At 45.7% G+C, this 16,931-nt stretch overlaps 1 protein-coding gene across 9 annotated transcripts; it reads right to left on the bottom strand.

The window, feature by feature from the left end:
* LOC100285119 (F-box domain containing protein) lies at nucleotides 1–4,073 on the bottom strand. 9 transcript variants are annotated; one of them, XR_004855975.1, is made up of 4 exons: nucleotides 3,875–4,073; nucleotides 2,883–2,964; nucleotides 711–2,522; nucleotides 1–631 (listed from the first exon to the last, which is right to left on the bottom strand). XR_004855975.1 is itself a non-coding variant. In XM_008669889.4 (3 exons), exons 2-3 carry the CDS (start codon nucleotides 2,919–2,921, stop codon nucleotides 1,233–1,235), a joined length of 1,329 nt encoding a protein of 442 aa, XP_008668111.1. In that variant the 5' UTR covers nucleotides 2,922–3,119; nucleotides 3,875–4,073; the 3' UTR covers nucleotides 623–1,232. The 9 variants fall into 9 exon arrangements, 6 of the variants coding, with proteins under 6 accessions (NP_001151486.1, XP_008668111.1, XP_008668112.1 ...); XR_004855976.1 differs by having other exon boundaries at nucleotides 60–631; nucleotides 737–2,522; XR_004855977.1 differs by lacking the exon at nucleotides 2,883–2,964 and having other exon boundaries at nucleotides 737–2,522; nucleotides 3,875–4,072.
* Nucleotides 4,074–16,931: the final 12,858 nt, after the last annotated feature.

Raw genomic sequence — 16,931 nt, 5'->3', positions numbered from 1 at the left:
GAAAAAAAATGCAGTAGCACCGAAAACAGCTGAACCATCGACATGTGTGAACAATATTACTGTGAAAATTACACCAGAAATTCTATATCGGGATTCAGGCATGACAATCTTCCTAAGTCACAGACTATACTGGCAAACCATTTTTGAGAGAGAGAGAGAGAGAGAGAGAGAGGTCCAGAACTCATCTGCCTTGTTTCATCACAATGTAAGCTAGGTTGTTTGCTTCCCTCCCCTCACCTTCTCTACAGCTGTTGAGACCTGAGTTTTCCGTTCCATCTCAAGTATCTCCAAGCAAGCATGCGGCTGAGTTTCTTACAAATTCAACTCGCACAGTCGCACTACACCTCCTCCGCGCGTATAAACGAGGTGTCCTCCTCCATCTACCCAATGACAAACAACACATTTTGCGTTCAACTCCATCCCACTTTTGGCAGGCGTGCGTAGGAAAATCACTGGTCTCCCCCAGACCGCCAGACGCCGGACAGCGACAGCTCTTGCTCCAAATCTTCTTCCAGCACTCCTGAATCCTTATCGATCAAAGCCCCCGTGAAGATGAAACAGCTCCATACTTGTTTTTCTTTTCAAACTCCTCTTGATTTTTTTCTCGAATATGCAAGAGAGCTGCACATCACTATATTTAAAAACACTATATTAAAAGATAGAACGATCCAGATACATGGCTCAGATTAGTTTTTTTGTTACATTCGCACCCATTGTGAAGATTGAGCAGCCTAACCTCCTGAGTCCTGAGACTACTGTCTACTGATGTGTTAGCTGCCCCAAAGCTACAGTATCAGCCCTCACCCAAACACTACCCTTGTCTACAACCTCCTGGGGAACTTCATGGACCTCTAGTTGCTCACTGTCGAATACACATCTATTCCTATGCTTTCCATAGTGGCCAACTCCTCCCGGACTAAATATAGGCTGATTTGATCATGAAAAGACTCCATAGTGCAAGACTGAGACATCATCCATCTCCATATGAACTGGGCTTACTAAGATTCATTCACATCTTTAGTGCCTCGTTCCAATTGCCTATGCATGTGTCAATCATCTCAATGATTCACTTGGTTCATAGGATTTACACCCCTTGGCATGGATGGCTAGTCCACTCTCTCCAAAACCAGGGATCATTCCATACGTGTGCCGTCCCCATTACCCACTCTCCATATTAAAATATTCGTCAGTACTTGCTGCCAAACCTTCAGAGTGCAAGAGCCTCTCAGAAACTAATGTAAAGCAACTGAACGAGCAAGAGGCTCAGGCGGTGCACGAACAATGGCTGCTCTGGCATAAATGCTCAAGGGAGCAAGTGTCTCCTTGTAGAAATAGGACTGTGTCTCATAGAATCTGTTGTCACCAAGGTGCAAAAGCTTCGCCCCATCTGCATGCTCAATCTGCACGTTCTTGCCTCGCAAATCATGGTACCACACATTACTTTCACTGTCCTGCAGTATGATCTTCTCCCTGTGGATGAAGCATGGCTGAGGAACATACCGAGATAGAGATGGTGACTGGATGCTATATTTCAGGAACCACTTGTCACTTTCAAGAGCCCAAATGTCAGTCCTGCCTGAAAGCTCTGCGTTGTTTCGGCGCCACCTTGGTGCATGGCTTTGGTATGGCATAGTCACTACGCACACTTTGTCATCTATCTCAGTCATATAGTAAGCAACTTTGATGGTGGCACAAGAGGCTGTCTCTTTCACCTCCAATGCTGGAAGATGAATCAAGGCAAACATTTCTTCCCTGAGATCAAACGATACAACTGCCATGCCACAGCTTGTTCCTTTATCTTCTGTTAGCCAATACATCACTCCATCCACATTTACTACTCCAAGATGCACCATGCAGCATGGTATAGGAGCTCTGATAGCTCTCCATTTGTCTTCACCAAGGGTGTACACTTGAATGGTGTCGAAATGGAAAGGCTGTCCTGATTTGTAGCGCTGAGGCTCACGGAGAAAGTGCACGAGCTTGTATTCTCCAGTAATCGGGTGAAATCCAAAGCTGTATAGATAGTGGAAGTCGTACAACAATATGCCGTCAGGTTTCAAGAGATGCAGGCATTGACCTGTTGCAGGGTTAGATATCTTTAGTGTGTATGTCTTGTAGAAGCAAAGCAAACCGTTGCATGATGCAAAGAGGTGATCATCAGGGTCCATATGCGATGAGGCCCATGTCAATGGAGACCACTTTTCATTAATGATTGTTGCAAGACATGGTTTGGCAGTCTTTGGATGGAGCGATGCAGATATATTCAACTTAGGCAAGTAAAGGAGGAGGTGCTTGGGTGCATGATAGGCATGTTCTTTGATAAAGCGGGGCACGCTGACCATGTTCCACCATTGCTTGCAGACTTGACGCAGCCTCATTAGAGAGTTTACCGGAAGCCTGAGAAGTATCCCCTCAATAATATCTGGTGGGAGCCTTGTGATGGGTTCCTCTATTGAAAGTGAATCTGTGTGTTCTTCAATCTCCATTGCAAACACATTCAACAAACACAAAACTGTGAAAGCCTGCAAAAAGATAAGGATTACAATGAGAAGGCAATAGACCATGAGATGATATGAATAGATGGTCAGGGAGATAAAACAGGAAACACTTCACAAATGGAGCCAACAATGCAATCACTTGAGACACTTAGCAAAAGGCAGAATAAAAGAAGTTATTTCTCTGCAAGAGGTTTTATCTTTACTAAAAAGTGAAGATAGATTGATAGATGGTTACTTGTAGGTAACCCCTCACCCCCGCAAGCATATAACAATGTTCGAATTTGGCCATTATGTTACATAAGAATTTGTGAGTTTTTTTGGTACTGCTGTTCAAAGTTAATATGCTTCAGCCTTCAATATTCCTTTCAAAGGAACCCACCTTACCTTTCGCGTGTCATTTTGGGCATCAACAGTCCCCAACATGATTACATGAACCTCTGCCTGTTACTTTTTCAGTCGGTACTAGCTGACAGTAAAATTTGTAACCACTTAGCATTGATGGTAAATATAACATAACTTTGTGTGAATATAAACATCTCCAAAATTTCCATCGAAGTTTCAAAAATGGAAGTATCAATTGCAGTGACTGCAACTATATGCCTGTTTACACATAAAGTAGCCCTGAGGAATTGACAACTTTAGTGGGTTAGTAGTAGTAGGTAGTGTAAATGTGCAGTTCTGAGGAGTGAAGATTAAACAATGAATTAAGAAATCAGAGTATTCCAAAACAGGAGGAACCTGTAGGTGCAAATGGATGTATGAAAAATCCACTCTCTCTAGAAGATGCCGCAGCAACTGAAGAAAGCACATAACACTGCTAAAATAAAGCTATGAACCAGATGAGGTGTGCAGTGTGGTGGCATCATCTAAGTTTGTCTAGATATATATACTCTGGAGAGAAGAAGCCGCTGCAGGCTGCAGCTGAACATGCCCATTATGCCATAGATGAGCTCAAGACAGCATGCACTTATTCAGTTGAGAACCTATCAGGTCTAGACACTAGACAGAACCCAGACCTGACATTCCTACACAACATGGGAAAATCACAAGCACCGAAATCACATTTTCTCCGCAAAACTTGTCGCCCCTCTCCCTGAGAACAACACATCTGTGGTTCCATTTCCAAGCTAAACATGAACTGAAAACGGGCGTGTAAAGCGAGAGCCACAAGTGCCTGGGCGAGAACTAGAAATCCCCCCCATGCCAACGCACCACTAATTCGACGCTTGGCAAGTTACAACAGTCTGCAGTTCGTCCAGTTCTCAAAACATGAGCAAGACCTGACCTAGAACGGCGTCAGGATAGCATAGGGCGCAGCAACGGGGACAGATGGGATCCGGGGACCTGAGGAGAGCTTGCTTACAGGGAAAGCTTACCTTGGCCGGAGAAGCCACCCCGCTCCCTAGCCGAAACAAGACGAGAAATTACTCGGCCCGCAAGTGTGAGGAACCCTAGGATTAGGGTTGGTACAGATCTGCTCCCTGCGCTAGGGTTCGGCTAGATCTGCGCCAGGTACATGTTGTGGGACCTCTAGGTTTAGAGTTTGACTCCAAGTATGTTCTTTCACTTTCACTAGAGTTCTACCGACGTGAGGACACTTCCCCTTGACCGGATTTTACCAAAATCGAATTTACATGTATGTGGCAGAATGATTTCTCTTCTATTTCATTTCAAGCCTTCTTTATTACAAATGCTCAGATTTATAACAGCCCCTAAGTGGGTCTAACTGTTAATCAGTTACTACAGCTGGATTAACAGCTAGATGACAGAGCTGATCAGTTATTACAACTACGTGCCAGCAGCTTACAACTGTATTACTCTAATCCTCTCTATCCTCCTTCTTGCCCTCTTGTTATCTTATCTGAATCTATGCATTCATGGTAGGGTCGTGACAATTCGTACCCCTTGAGAGCTTCCTTAACCCCAAGCAAGGGCCTTTGGGAATATGTTCTTGGCCACACTAAAATCCTCCCAAGTAGCACATGATGATGGTAGCTCAGACCATCTGAGTAGCACTTGGACCACAGCTACGTTGCCTTTCTTGATAATTCTGCGATCCAGGATCTCTACCAGAGCCAGAGTTCCCCTGTCCAAATCCAGTGGTTGAGGAAGAGTATCAAAGACCATAGTATAGTTTGGAACAAATGGTTTGAGTTGGGAAACATGGAAGACAGGGTGGATCTGAGCTTCTGGTGGAAGAGCCAAACGATAAGCAGTTGGCCCAATTTTCTCAGTCACTGTGTAAGGCACAAAATACTTGAATGCGAATTTGCGACAAGGTCTATTGACCACAGAATTTTGAGCATAAGGCTGGAGCTTGAGCAAAACATGTTCTCCGACCTGAAACTCCCTAGGAACCCTCTTCTTATCTGCAAAATGCTTATACCTCTGTTGATCTCTAGCCAAAGTGGCCTCCAACATCTCACTATGCTCAGTTATGTGGTGGACAAACTGGACAGCTCCCTCATCCTCTTACCCTGTGACTAAAGGAACTCCAAGAACAGATGCTTCATAGCCATAAAGGGCCTAGAAAGGTGAACATCCCAATGATGAGTGGAAAGAGGTATTATACCATAATTCGGCTAAAGATAACCAAGACTTCCTGATAGTCGCCTAGAGGGGGGTGAATAGGGCAAAACTGAAATTTACAAATATAAACACAACTACAAGCCGGGGTTAGCGTTAGTAATAAGAAATGAGTCCGCAAGAGAGGGCGCAAAACAAATCTCAAGCGAATAAGCAAGTGAGACACGAAGATTTGTTTTACCGAGGTTCGGTTCTTGCAAACCTACTCCCCGTTGAGGAGGCCACAAAGGCCGGGTCTCTTTCAACCCTTCCCTCTCTCAAACGATCCACGGATCGAGTGAGCTTTCTTTTCTCAATCACTTGGAACACAAAGTTCCCACAAGGACCACCACAAGTTTGGTGTCTCTTGTCTCAATTACAAGTGAGTTTGAATGCAAAGAAGGATCAAGAAAGAAGAAAGCAATCCAAGCGCAAGAGCTCGAAAGAACACAAGCAAATCACTCTCTCTAGTCACTAGGGTGTTGTGTGGGATTTGGAGAGGATTTGATCTCTTTGGTGTGTCTAGAATTGAATGCCTAGCTCTTGTAAGTGGTTGAGAAGTGGAAGACTTGGATTCCATGAATGGTGGGGTGGTTGGGGTATTTATAGCCCCAACCACCAAAAGTGGCCGTTGGAAGGCTATCTGTTCGATGGCGCACCGGACAGTCCGGTGCACACCGGACAGTCCGGTGCCCCCTGCCACGTCATCACTGCCGTTGGATTCTGACCGTTGGAGCTTCTGACTTGTGGGCCCGCCTGGGTGTCCGGTGCACACCGGACAGGTACTGTTTGATGTCCGGTGTGCCAGCATGGGCGATTCTGACTTCTGCGCGCGCAGAGCGCGCATTAAATGCGCGGCAGAGAGCCGTTGGCGCGGAGATGACCGTTGCTTCGGAGTCGCACCGGACAGTCCGGTGCACACCGGACAGTCCGGTGAATTATAGCGGACTAGCCGTTGGCGTTTTCCGAAGCTGGCGAGTTCCTGAGGCCGACCTCCCTTGGCGCACCGGACACTGTCCGGTGTACACCGGACAGTCCGGTGAATTATAGCCGAGTCGCCCTGGAAATTCCCGAAGGTGGCGAGTTTGAGTCTGAGTCCCCTGGTGCACCGGACAGGTACTGTTCACTGTCCGGTGGCACACCGGACAGTCCGGTGCGCCAGACCAGGGGTGCCTTCGGTTGCCCCTTTGCTCCTTTATTGAATCCAAAATTTGGTCTTTTTATTGGCTGAGGGTGAACCTTTTACACCTGTATAATCTACACACTTGGGCAAACTAGTTAGTCCAATTATTTGTGTTGGGCAATTCAACCACCAAAATTATTTAGGAACTAGGTGTAAGCCTAATTCCCTTTCAATCTCCCCCTTTTTGGTGATTGATGCCAACACAAACCAAAGTAAACAGAGATGTGCATAATTGAACTAGTTTGCATAATGTAAGTGTAAAGGTTGCTTGGAATTGAGCCAATATAACTACTTACAAGATATGCATGGAATGTTTCTTTCTTATTTAGTATTTTGGACCACGTTTGCACCACATGTTTTGTTTTTGCAAATTTTTTTGTAAATTCATTTCAAAGATCTTTTGCAAATAGTCAAAGGTAAATGAATAAGAGTTTGCAAAGCATTTTCAAGATTTGAAATTTTCTCCCTCTGTTTCAAATGCTTTTCCTTTGACTAAACAAAACTCCCCCTAAATTAAATCCTCCTCTTAGTGTTCAAGAGGGTTTTGATGTAAGTTTTTTGAAATCCCCCTTTTTAACATAATAGGATATCAATTGATAAATACTTTTGGAAAACACTAAGTTTTTGAATTTGGTGGTGGTGGTGGTGCGGTCCTTTTGCTTTGGGCTCATTTCTCCCCCTTTTTGGCATGAATCGCCAAAAACGGAATCATTAGAGCCCTTAGGTACTATCTTCCCCTTTGGTCATAAGTAAATGAGTTAAGATTATACCAAAGACGAAGTCCTTTTGCTTTGAATTCTCATTTCTCCCCAAAGAATAGAGAGATGCTTGGAGTGATGGCGAAGTATGAGTTACGGAGTGGAAGCCTTTGTCTTTGCCGAAGACTCCAATTCCCTTTCAATATACCTATGACTTGGTTTGAAATAGACTTGAAGACACATTAGTCATAGCATATAAAAGAGATATAATCAAAGGTATTCAAATGAGCTATGTGTGCAAGCTAGCAAAAGAAATTTCTAGAATCAAGAATATTGAGCTCATGCCTAAGTCTGGTAAAAGATTGTTCATCAAGAGGCTTGGTAAAGATATCGGCTAATTGATTTTTAGTGTTAATGTAAGAAATCTCGATATCTCCCTTTTGTTGGTGATCCCTAAGAAAATGATACCGAATGGCTATGTGCTTAGTGCGGCTATGCTCGACGGGGTTGTCGGCCATTTTGATTGCACTCTCATTATCACATAGTAAAGGAACTTTGGTTAATTTGTAACCGTAGTCCCGCAGGGTTTGCCTCATCCAAAGCAATTGCGCGCAACAATGGCCTGCGGCAATGTACTCAGCTTCGGCGGTGGAAAGAGCGACCGAATTTTGCTTCTTTGAAGCCCAAGACACCAAGGATCTTCCCAAGAACTGGCAAGTCCCCGATGTGCTCTTCCTATTAATCTTACACCCTGCCCAATCGGCATCCGAATAACCAATCAAATCAAAAGTGGATCCCCGAGGGTACCAAAGCCCAAACTTAGGAGTATAAGCTAAATATCTCAAGATTCGTTTTACGGCCGTAAGGTGGGATTCCTTAGGGTCGGATTGAAATCTTGCACACATGCAAACGGAAAGCATAATATCCGGTCGAGATGCACATAAATAAAGCAATGAACCAATCATCGACCGGTATACCTTTTGATCGACGGATTTACCTCCCGTGTCGAGGTCGAGATGCCCATTGGTTCCCATGGGTGTCTTGATGGGCTTGGCATCCTTCATTCCAAACTTGGTTAGAATGTCTTGAGTGTACTTCGTTTGGCAAATGAAGGTGCCCTCTTGGAGTTGCTTGACTTGGAATCCTAGAAAATACTTCAACTCCCCCATCATCGACATCTCGAATTTCTGTGTCATGATCCTACTAAACTCTTCACATGTAGACTCGTTAGTAGACCCAAATATAATATCATCAACATAAATTTGGCATACAAACAAGTCATTTTCAAGAGTTTTAGTAAAGAGTGTAGGATCGGCCTTGCCGACTTTGAAGCCATTAGAAATAAGGAAATCTCTTAGGCATTCATACCATGCTCTTGGGGCTTGCTTGAGCCCATAAAGCGCCTTAGAGAGCCTATAGACATGGTTAGGGTACTCACTGTCTTCAAAGCCGGGAGGTTGCTCAACATAGACCTCTTCCTTGATTGGTCCGTTGAGGAAGGCACTTTTCACGTCCATTTGATAAAGCTTAAAGCCATGGTAAGTAGCATAGGCCAATAATATGCGAATTGACTCAAGCCTAGCTACAGGTGCATAGGTTTCACCGAAATCCAAACCTTCGACTTGGGAATATCCCTTGGCCACAAGTCGTGCTTTGTTCCTTGTCACCACACCATGCTCATCTTGCTTGTTGCGGAAGACCCATTTGGTTCCTACAACATTTTGGTTAGGACGTGGAACCAAATGCCATACCTCATTCCTCGTGAAGTTGTTGAGCTCCTCTTGCATCGCCATCACCCAATCCGAATCTTGAAGTGCTTCCTCCACCCTGTGTGGCTCAATAGAGGAAACAAAAGAGTAACGCTCACAAAAATGTGCAACCCGAGATCGAGTAGTTACCCCCTTATGAATGTCGCCGAGGATGGTGTCGACGGGGTGATCTCGTTGGATTGCTTGGTGGACTCTTGGGTGTGGCGGCCTTGGTTCTTGTTCATCCTCCTCTTCTTGATCATTTGCATCTCCCCCTTGATCGTTGCCGTCATTTTGAGGTGGCTCATTTTCTTGATTTTCTTGTTCAACATCTTGAGCCTCGTTCTCATCTTGGGTTGGTGGAGATGCTTGCGTGGATGAGGATGGTTGATCTTGTGCATGTGGAGGCTCTTCGGATTCCTTAGGACACACATCCCCAATGGACATGTTTCTTAGCGCTATGCATGGAGCCTGTTCTTCACCTATCTCATCAAGATCAACTTGCTCTACTTGAGAGCCGTTAGTCTCATCAAACACAACGTCACATGAGACTTCAACTAGTCCAGTGGACTTGTTAAAGACCCTATATGCCCTTGTGTTTGAGTCATAACCAAGTAAAAAGCCTTCTACAGTTTTAGGAGCAAATTTAGATTTTCTACCTCTTTTAACAAGAATAAAGCATTTGCTACCAAAAACTCTAAAATATGAAATGTTGGGCTTTTTACCGGTTAGGAGTTCATAGGATGTTTTCTTGAGGATTCGGTGAAGATATAACCGGTTGATGGCGTAGCAGGCGGTGTTGACCGCTTCGGCCCAAAACCGGTCCGGTGTCTTGTACTCATCAAGCATGGTTCTTGCCATGTCCAATAGAGTTCGATTCTTCCTCTCCACTACACCATTTTGTTGAGGTGTGTAGGGAGAAGAGAACTCATGCTTGATGCCCTCCTCCTCAAGGAAGCCTTCAATTTGTGAGTTCTTGAACTCCGTCCCGTTGTCGCTTCTTATTTTCTTGATCCTTAAGCCGAACTCATTTTGAGCCCGTCTCAAGAATCCCTTTAAGGTCTCTTGGGTTTGAGATTTTTCCTGTAAAAAGAATACCCAAGTGAAGCGAGAATAATCATCCACTATTACAAGACAATACTTACTCCCGCCGATGCTTATGTAAGCAATCGGGCCGAAAAGATCCATGTGGAGTAGCTCAAGCGGCCTGTCGGTCGTCATGATGTTCTTGTGTGGATGATGGACTCCAACTTGCTTCCCCGCCTGGCATGCGCTACAAATCCTGTCTTTCTCAAAATGAACATTTGTTAATCCTAAAATGTGCTCTCCCTTTAGAAGCTTATGAAGATTCTTCATCCCAACATGGGCTAGTCGGCGGTGCCAGAGCCAACCCAAGTTAGTCTTAGCAACCAAGCAAGTGTCGAGTTCAGCTCTATCAAAATCTACCAAGTATAGCTGACCCTCTAACACTCCCTTAAATGCTATTGAACCATCACTTCTTCTAAAGACAGTAACACCTATATCAGTAAATAGACAGTTGTAGCCCATTTGACATAATTGGGATACGGAAATCAAATTGTAATCTAATGAATCAACAAGAAAAACATTTGAAATGGAATGGTCAGGAGATATAGCAATTTTACCCAAACCTTTGACCAAACCTTGATTTCCATCCCCGAATGTGATCGCTCGTTGGGGATCTTGATTTTTCTCATATGAGGAGAACATCCTTTTCTCCCCTGTCATGTGGTTTGTGCACCCGCTGTCGAGTATCCAACTTGAGCCCCCGGATGCATAAACCTACAAAACAAATTTAGTTCTTGACTTTAGGTACCCAAACTGTTTTGGGTCCTTTGGCATTAGAAACAAGAACTTTGGGTACCCAAACACAAGTCTTTGACCCCTTGTGTTTGCCCCCAACAAACTTGGCAACGACCTTGCCGGATTTGTTAGTCAAAACATAGGATGCATCAAAAGTCTTAAATGAAATGCTATGTTCATTTGATGCATTAGGAGTTTTCTTTCTAGGCAACTTGGCACGGGTTGGTTGCCTAGAGCTAGATGTCTCACCCTTATACATAAAAGCATTATTAGGGCCAGAGTGAGACTTCCTAGAATGAATTTTCCTAATTTTGTCCTCGGGATAACCGGCAGGGTATAAAATGTAACCCTCGTTATCCTGAGGCATGGGAGCCTTGCCCTTAACAAAATTTGACAATCTTTTAGGAGGGGCACTAATTTTGACATTGTCTCCCCTTTGGAAGCCAATGCCATCCTTAATGCCAGGGCGTCTCCCATTATAAAGCATGCTACGAGCAAATTTAAATTTCTCATTTTCTAAGTTGTGCTCGGCAATTTTAGCATCAAGTTTAGCTATATGATCATTTTGTTGCTTAATTAAGATCATGTGATCATGAATAGCATTAACATCAATATCTCTACATCTAGCACAAATAGTGACATGCTCAATGGTAGATGTAGAGGGTTTGCAAGAATCAAGTTCCACAATCTTAGCATGAAGAATATCATTTTTATCTTTAAGATTGGAAATTGTAACTTTGCAAACATCAAAATCTTTAGCCTTAGCAATTAAATTTTCATTCTCTAATCTAAGGCTAGCAAGAGATACATTCAATTCATCAATCTTAGCAAGCAAGTCAACATTATCATCTCTAAGATTGGGAATTGAAACATTACAAACATGTGAATCAACCTTAGTAATTGATAGTCGCCTAGAGGGGGGGTGAATAGGGCGAAACTGAAATTTACAAATATAAACACAACTACAAGCCGGGGTTAGCGTTAGTAATAAGAAATGAGTCCGCAAGAGAGGGCGCAAAACAAATCTCAAGCGAATAAGCAAGTGAGACACGAAGATTTGTTTTACCGAGGTTCGGTTCTTGCAAACCTACTCCCCGTTGAGGAGGCCACAAAGGCCGGGTCTCTTTCAACCCTTCCCTCTCTCAAACGATCCACGGATCGAGTGAGCTTTCTTTTCTCAATCACTTGGAACACAAAGTTCCCACAAGGACCACCACAAGTTTGGTGTCTCTTGTCTCAATTACAAGTGAGTTTGAATGCAAAGAAGGATCAAGAAAGAAGAAAGCAATCCAAGCGCAAGAGCTCGAAAGAACACAAGCAAATCACTCTCTCTAGTCACTAGGGTGTTGTGTGGGATTTGGAGAGGATTTGATCTCTTTGGTGTGTCTAGAATTGAATGCCTAGCTCTTGTAAGTGGTTGAGAAGTGGAAGACTTGGATTCCATGAATGGTGGGGTGGTTGGGGTATTTATAGCCCCAACCACCAAAAGTGGCCGTTGGAAGGCTATCTGTTCGATGGCGCACCGGACAGTCCGGTGCACACCGGACAGTCCGGTGCCCCCTGCCACGTCATCACTGCCGTTGGATTCTGACCGTTGGAGCTTCTGACTTGTGGGCCCGCCTGGGTGTCCGGTGCACACCGGACAGGTACTGTTTGATGTCCGGTGTGCCAGCATGGGCGATTCTGACTTCTGCGCGCGCAGAGCGCGCATTAAATGCGCGGCAGAGAGCCGTTGGCGCGGAGATGACCGTTGCTTCGGAGTCGCACCGGACAGTCCGGTGCACACCGGACAGTCCGGTGAATTATAGCGGACTAGCCGTTGGCGTTTTCCGAAGCTGGCGAGTTCCTGAGGCCGACCTCCCTTGGCGCACCGGACACTGTCCGGTGTACACCGGACAGTCCGGTGAATTATAGCCGAGTCGCCCTGGAAATTCCCGAAGGTGGCGAGTTTGAGTCTGAGTCCCCTGGTGCACCGGACAGGTACTGTTCACTGTCCGGTGGCACACCGGACAGTCCGGTGCGCCAAACCAGGGGTGCCTTCAGTTGCCCCTTTGCTCCTTTATTGAATCCAAAATTTGGTCTTTTTATTGGCTGAGGGTGAACCTTTTACACCTGTATAATCTACACACTTGGGCAAACTAGTTAGTCCAATTATTTGTGTTGGGCAATTCAACCACCAAAATTATTTAGGAACTAGGTGTAAGCCTAATTCCCTTTCACTTCCATTTCTGAGGGTTGGAGTGTACAACACATCTGAGATACATTTCCAAACACTGATTAACTCTCTCACTCTGCCCATCTGTCTGAGGGTGATATGTTGTGTTTAAAGCAAGCTTAATATCCAAGAGCTTGAACAAATGTTTCCAAAAAGACTTCCATTTCTGTCCCTTGTCAATAATATCCTGTTAAACTTGAGCTAATAGTTGTGCTATGTGAACAGTAGCAGGGAGCTGGGACATAATTGGATACTGAATTTCATTCTTCAGTCCTTTGACAAACTGACTGACATAAAATGTTTCATCCATCATAGGATTATGAACAACAGTAGCATATCTTGCTTCTTCAAACTCCTTCACATATTCTTCTACTCCCCCCTTTTGTCTTATATTCAATAATTTCCTCATCGCTCTTGGGTATTTCTCGGCTCCAAATTTGTCTAATACCAGCCTAAACAAATTCCTCCAATCACCCAACCCTTGCTTCAACCTGACCACCTGTAACCATCGTGCTGCAGTACCTTCAAAATCGAGAGACGCCACAGTGGACTTCAAAAAATCAGGGACCCGGTAGAGGTTGAAATAATCTTCACACTGTATGATCCAAATGGTTGGATCTGTTCCTCCAAACTTTGGGAAGGGTGAAAGGGAATTAGGCTTACACCTAGTTCCTATAAAATTTTGGTGGTTGAATTGCCCAACACAAATCTTTGGACTAACTAGTTTGCTCTAGTGTATAAGTTATACAGGTGCCAAAGGTTCACACTTAGCCAATAAAAGACCAAGTGTTGGGTTCAACAAATGAGCAAAGGAGCAACCGAAGGCTCCTCTGGTCTGGCGCACCGGACTGTCCGGTGCACCAGAGGACTCCAACTCGTCACCTTCGGGAAAATCCAGAACCGGCGCGCTATAATTCACCGAACTGTCCGGTGTACACCGGACAGTGTCCGGTGCTCCAACGAAGATGCTGCTCCGAAACTCGCCAGCCTCGGGATTTCACGAAGGCTGCTCCGCTATAATTCACCGGACATGTCCGGTGTGCACCGGACTGTCCGGTGCATTCTCGGAGCAACGACTACTTCGCGCCAACGGCTACCTGCAACGCATTAAATGCGCGCGCAGCGCGCGCAGAAGGCAGGCGCGCCCATACCAGCGCACCGGACACTGAACAGTTCATGTCCGGTGCGCCACCGGACATCGAGTCGGGCCCAGAAGTCAGAACTCCAACGGTCAGATTCCAACGGCACTGGTGACGTGGCTGGGGCACCGGACATGTCCGGTGTGCACCGGACTGTCCGGTGCGCCATCGAACAGACAGCCTCCACCAACGGTCAAGTTTGGTGGTTGGGGCTATAAATACCCCAACCACCCCACCATTCATGGCATCCAAGTTTTCCAGCTTCCAACCACTATACAAGAGCTAGCATTCATTGCAAAGCACACCAAAAGAGATCAAATCCTCTCCCAACTCCACACAAAGCCTTAGTGACTAGAGAGAGTGATTTGTAGTGTTCATTTGAGCTCTTGCGCTTGGATCGCTTCTTTTTCTTTGGCATTCTTTCTTGTGATCAAACACTCACTTGTAATTGAGGCAAGAGACACCAATCGTGTGGTGGTCCTTGCGGGAAGTTTAATTCCCAAGTGATTTGAGAAAGAGAAGCTCACTCGGTCCGAGGGACCGTTTGAGAGAGGGAAGGGTTGAAAGAGACCCGGCCTTTGTGGCCTCCTCAACGGGGAGTAGGTTTGCGAGAACCGAACCTCGGTAAAACAAATCCGCGTGTCACACTCCTTATTCTCTTGCGATTTGTTTTGCGCCCTCTCTCGCGGACTCGATTATATTTCTAACGCTAACCCGGCTTGTAGTTGTGATTATTTTTGAGAATTTCAGTTTCGCCCTATTCACCCCCCCTCTAGGCGACTTTCAATTGGTATCGGAGCCCGGTGCTTCATTAGAGCCTAACCGCTCGATGTGATGTCGGGAGATCACACCAAGAGGGAGATGGAGACCGGCGACAAGCCCACTACGAGCCACGGGAGCACTTCATCGGAAAAGTCCTGCACCAAGAGGAAGGAGAAGAAGAAGGACTCCTCCAAACGAAAGGAGAAAAGATCTTCTTCTTCTCACCACAAAGAGAAGAAGGAAAAATCTTCTTCCCACAAGTCGCATCGGAAAGGCGAGAAGCACAAGAGGATGAGGAAGGTGGTCTACTACGAGACCGACACTTCATCAACATCGACCTCTGACTCTGATGCGCCGTCCGTAACTTCTAAGCGCCAAGAGCGCAAGAAGTTTAGTAAGATCCCCTTATACTACTCTCGTACATCTAAACATACTCCATTACTTTCCGTTCCATTAGGCAAACCGCCAACCTTTGATGGCGAAGATTATGCTAGGTGGAGTGATTTAATGAAATTTCATCTAACCTCACTGAAGGAAACGGGTGACGCCTAAGAGGGGGGGTGAATTAGGACTTCTAAAACTTTTACTAAACTAGGCCACAATTAAATCCCTAGAGCAAAACCTATGCAAGTAATCAAAACTAGAATGTGCAAACTAGGTTTTGTCTAAGTGTTGCTATCTCTACCGCAAAGGCTAAGTTTCAATCTACACTAAATAAGTATGACTACAAGATTGAAACTTAAATGCTTAATATAAATGCGGAATGTAAAGAGCTAAGTAGAGAAGCAAACTCTCGTGGATGACGCCGGTATTTTTACCGAGGTATCCGGAACCGCGCAAGGTCCCGACTAATCCTCGTTGGTGCCCCTACGCAAAGGGAAGCCCACGCGAGGGCCAAGCACCACGGTCGAGTAACTCCGTAGAGAGCCGCGGGCCTTCTCCACGCGCAAGTGGTGCTCCGCTTCCGGCTCCTCTCGGACGCTCCCCGCCGTCTCCACTATCGAGCTTCCGGTCGAAACGCCGCGGGCCTCGTTCCCTCCGGTACACGGTGGCGGCCGTGACACAAACGCGGTTGTCACGGTCTCGCAAGACTCTTGCCCCACTCGGTACAATTACAACGGCTCGCGCAAGAGCCGAGGGGTTGTGAGGTTTATCTAAACTCACTCAACTAACTAGGATTCACCTAGAGCAAGCGCTAAAGCGGTCTAACTAACCTAAGCACTTCGCAAAGCACCTACGCTAATCACCGAGTGATTCTATTAAGCACTTGGGTGTTTGAGCACTTGGAAATATGCACTATGTGTATTGGAATGTTGCTTGGGCTCTCACACAAGAGAATGGCCGGTTGGGGTGGTATTTATAGCCTCCACACCCTCAACTAGCCGTTGGACAGAAAGCAGCAGCTTTCTGTCGCCGGGTGCACCGGACAGTCCGGTGCACCACCGGACACTGAACAGTAGATGTCCGGTGCACGCCACGTCAGCCGACCGTTGGCGCCTGTAGCAGTCGACCGTTGGATCCGACCGTTGCCTTCTGCCCTTTGGCACACCGGACAGTCCGGTGCACACCGGACAGTCCGGTGCTACAGCCAGAGAGCGCCTGTCTTCGGCCTCTCTGCGCAGACTGTCCGGTGCCTCACCGGACAGTCCGGTGCACACCGGACACCGATGTCCGGTGCGCCACCTGGCGCTGGCTGACAGCCCTTGTCTTGGATTTCTTCGCTGATTTCTTCGGGCTTCTTTGTTCTTGAGTATTGGACTCCTATGCATCTTTTTATGTCTTCTTTTGAGGTGTTGCATCCTCATTGCCTTGGTCCAATTCTCTTCGCATCCTGTGAACTACAAACACAAACACTAGAAAACTTATTAGTTCACTGATTGTGTTGTTCATCAAACACCAAAACTCAATTAGCCAAATGGCCCGGGGTCCATTTTCCTTACAATCTCCCCCTTTTTGGTGATTGATGACAACACAACCAAAGCAAGCAAATATTTGAATGAAAATATGCAATCTACTTGCTAAGATGCATGATTGTCCCCTCAATGTGATATTATGGACTTAAGCCTCCCCCTAACTCCATAATTCACTTACTTCCTATTTTTGGACCAAATAACTGTGATATCCTGGCCCCTGGGATGGGATATCCTGGCCCAAGGCTTAATAGAATTAATAGAGTAATCATATCAACAAGGTGCATCTTCTTTTTCGGAAGCCTATCTCGAAAGAACCTCCAAGTTAAGCGTGCTTGGCTTGGAGCAATTTGGGATGGGTGACCGACTGGGAAGTTTTCTCGGGTGCGCAT

The sequence above is a fragment of the Zea mays genome, chromosome 2, assembly GCF_902167145.1.
Source record: "Zea mays cultivar B73 chromosome 2, Zm-B73-REFERENCE-NAM-5.0, whole genome shotgun sequence".
NCBI lineage: Eukaryota > Viridiplantae > Streptophyta > Magnoliopsida > Poales > Poaceae > Zea > Zea mays.
Note: the sequence above shows the minus strand (reverse complement) of the source record. Positions and strands in the feature narration are given on the sequence as shown.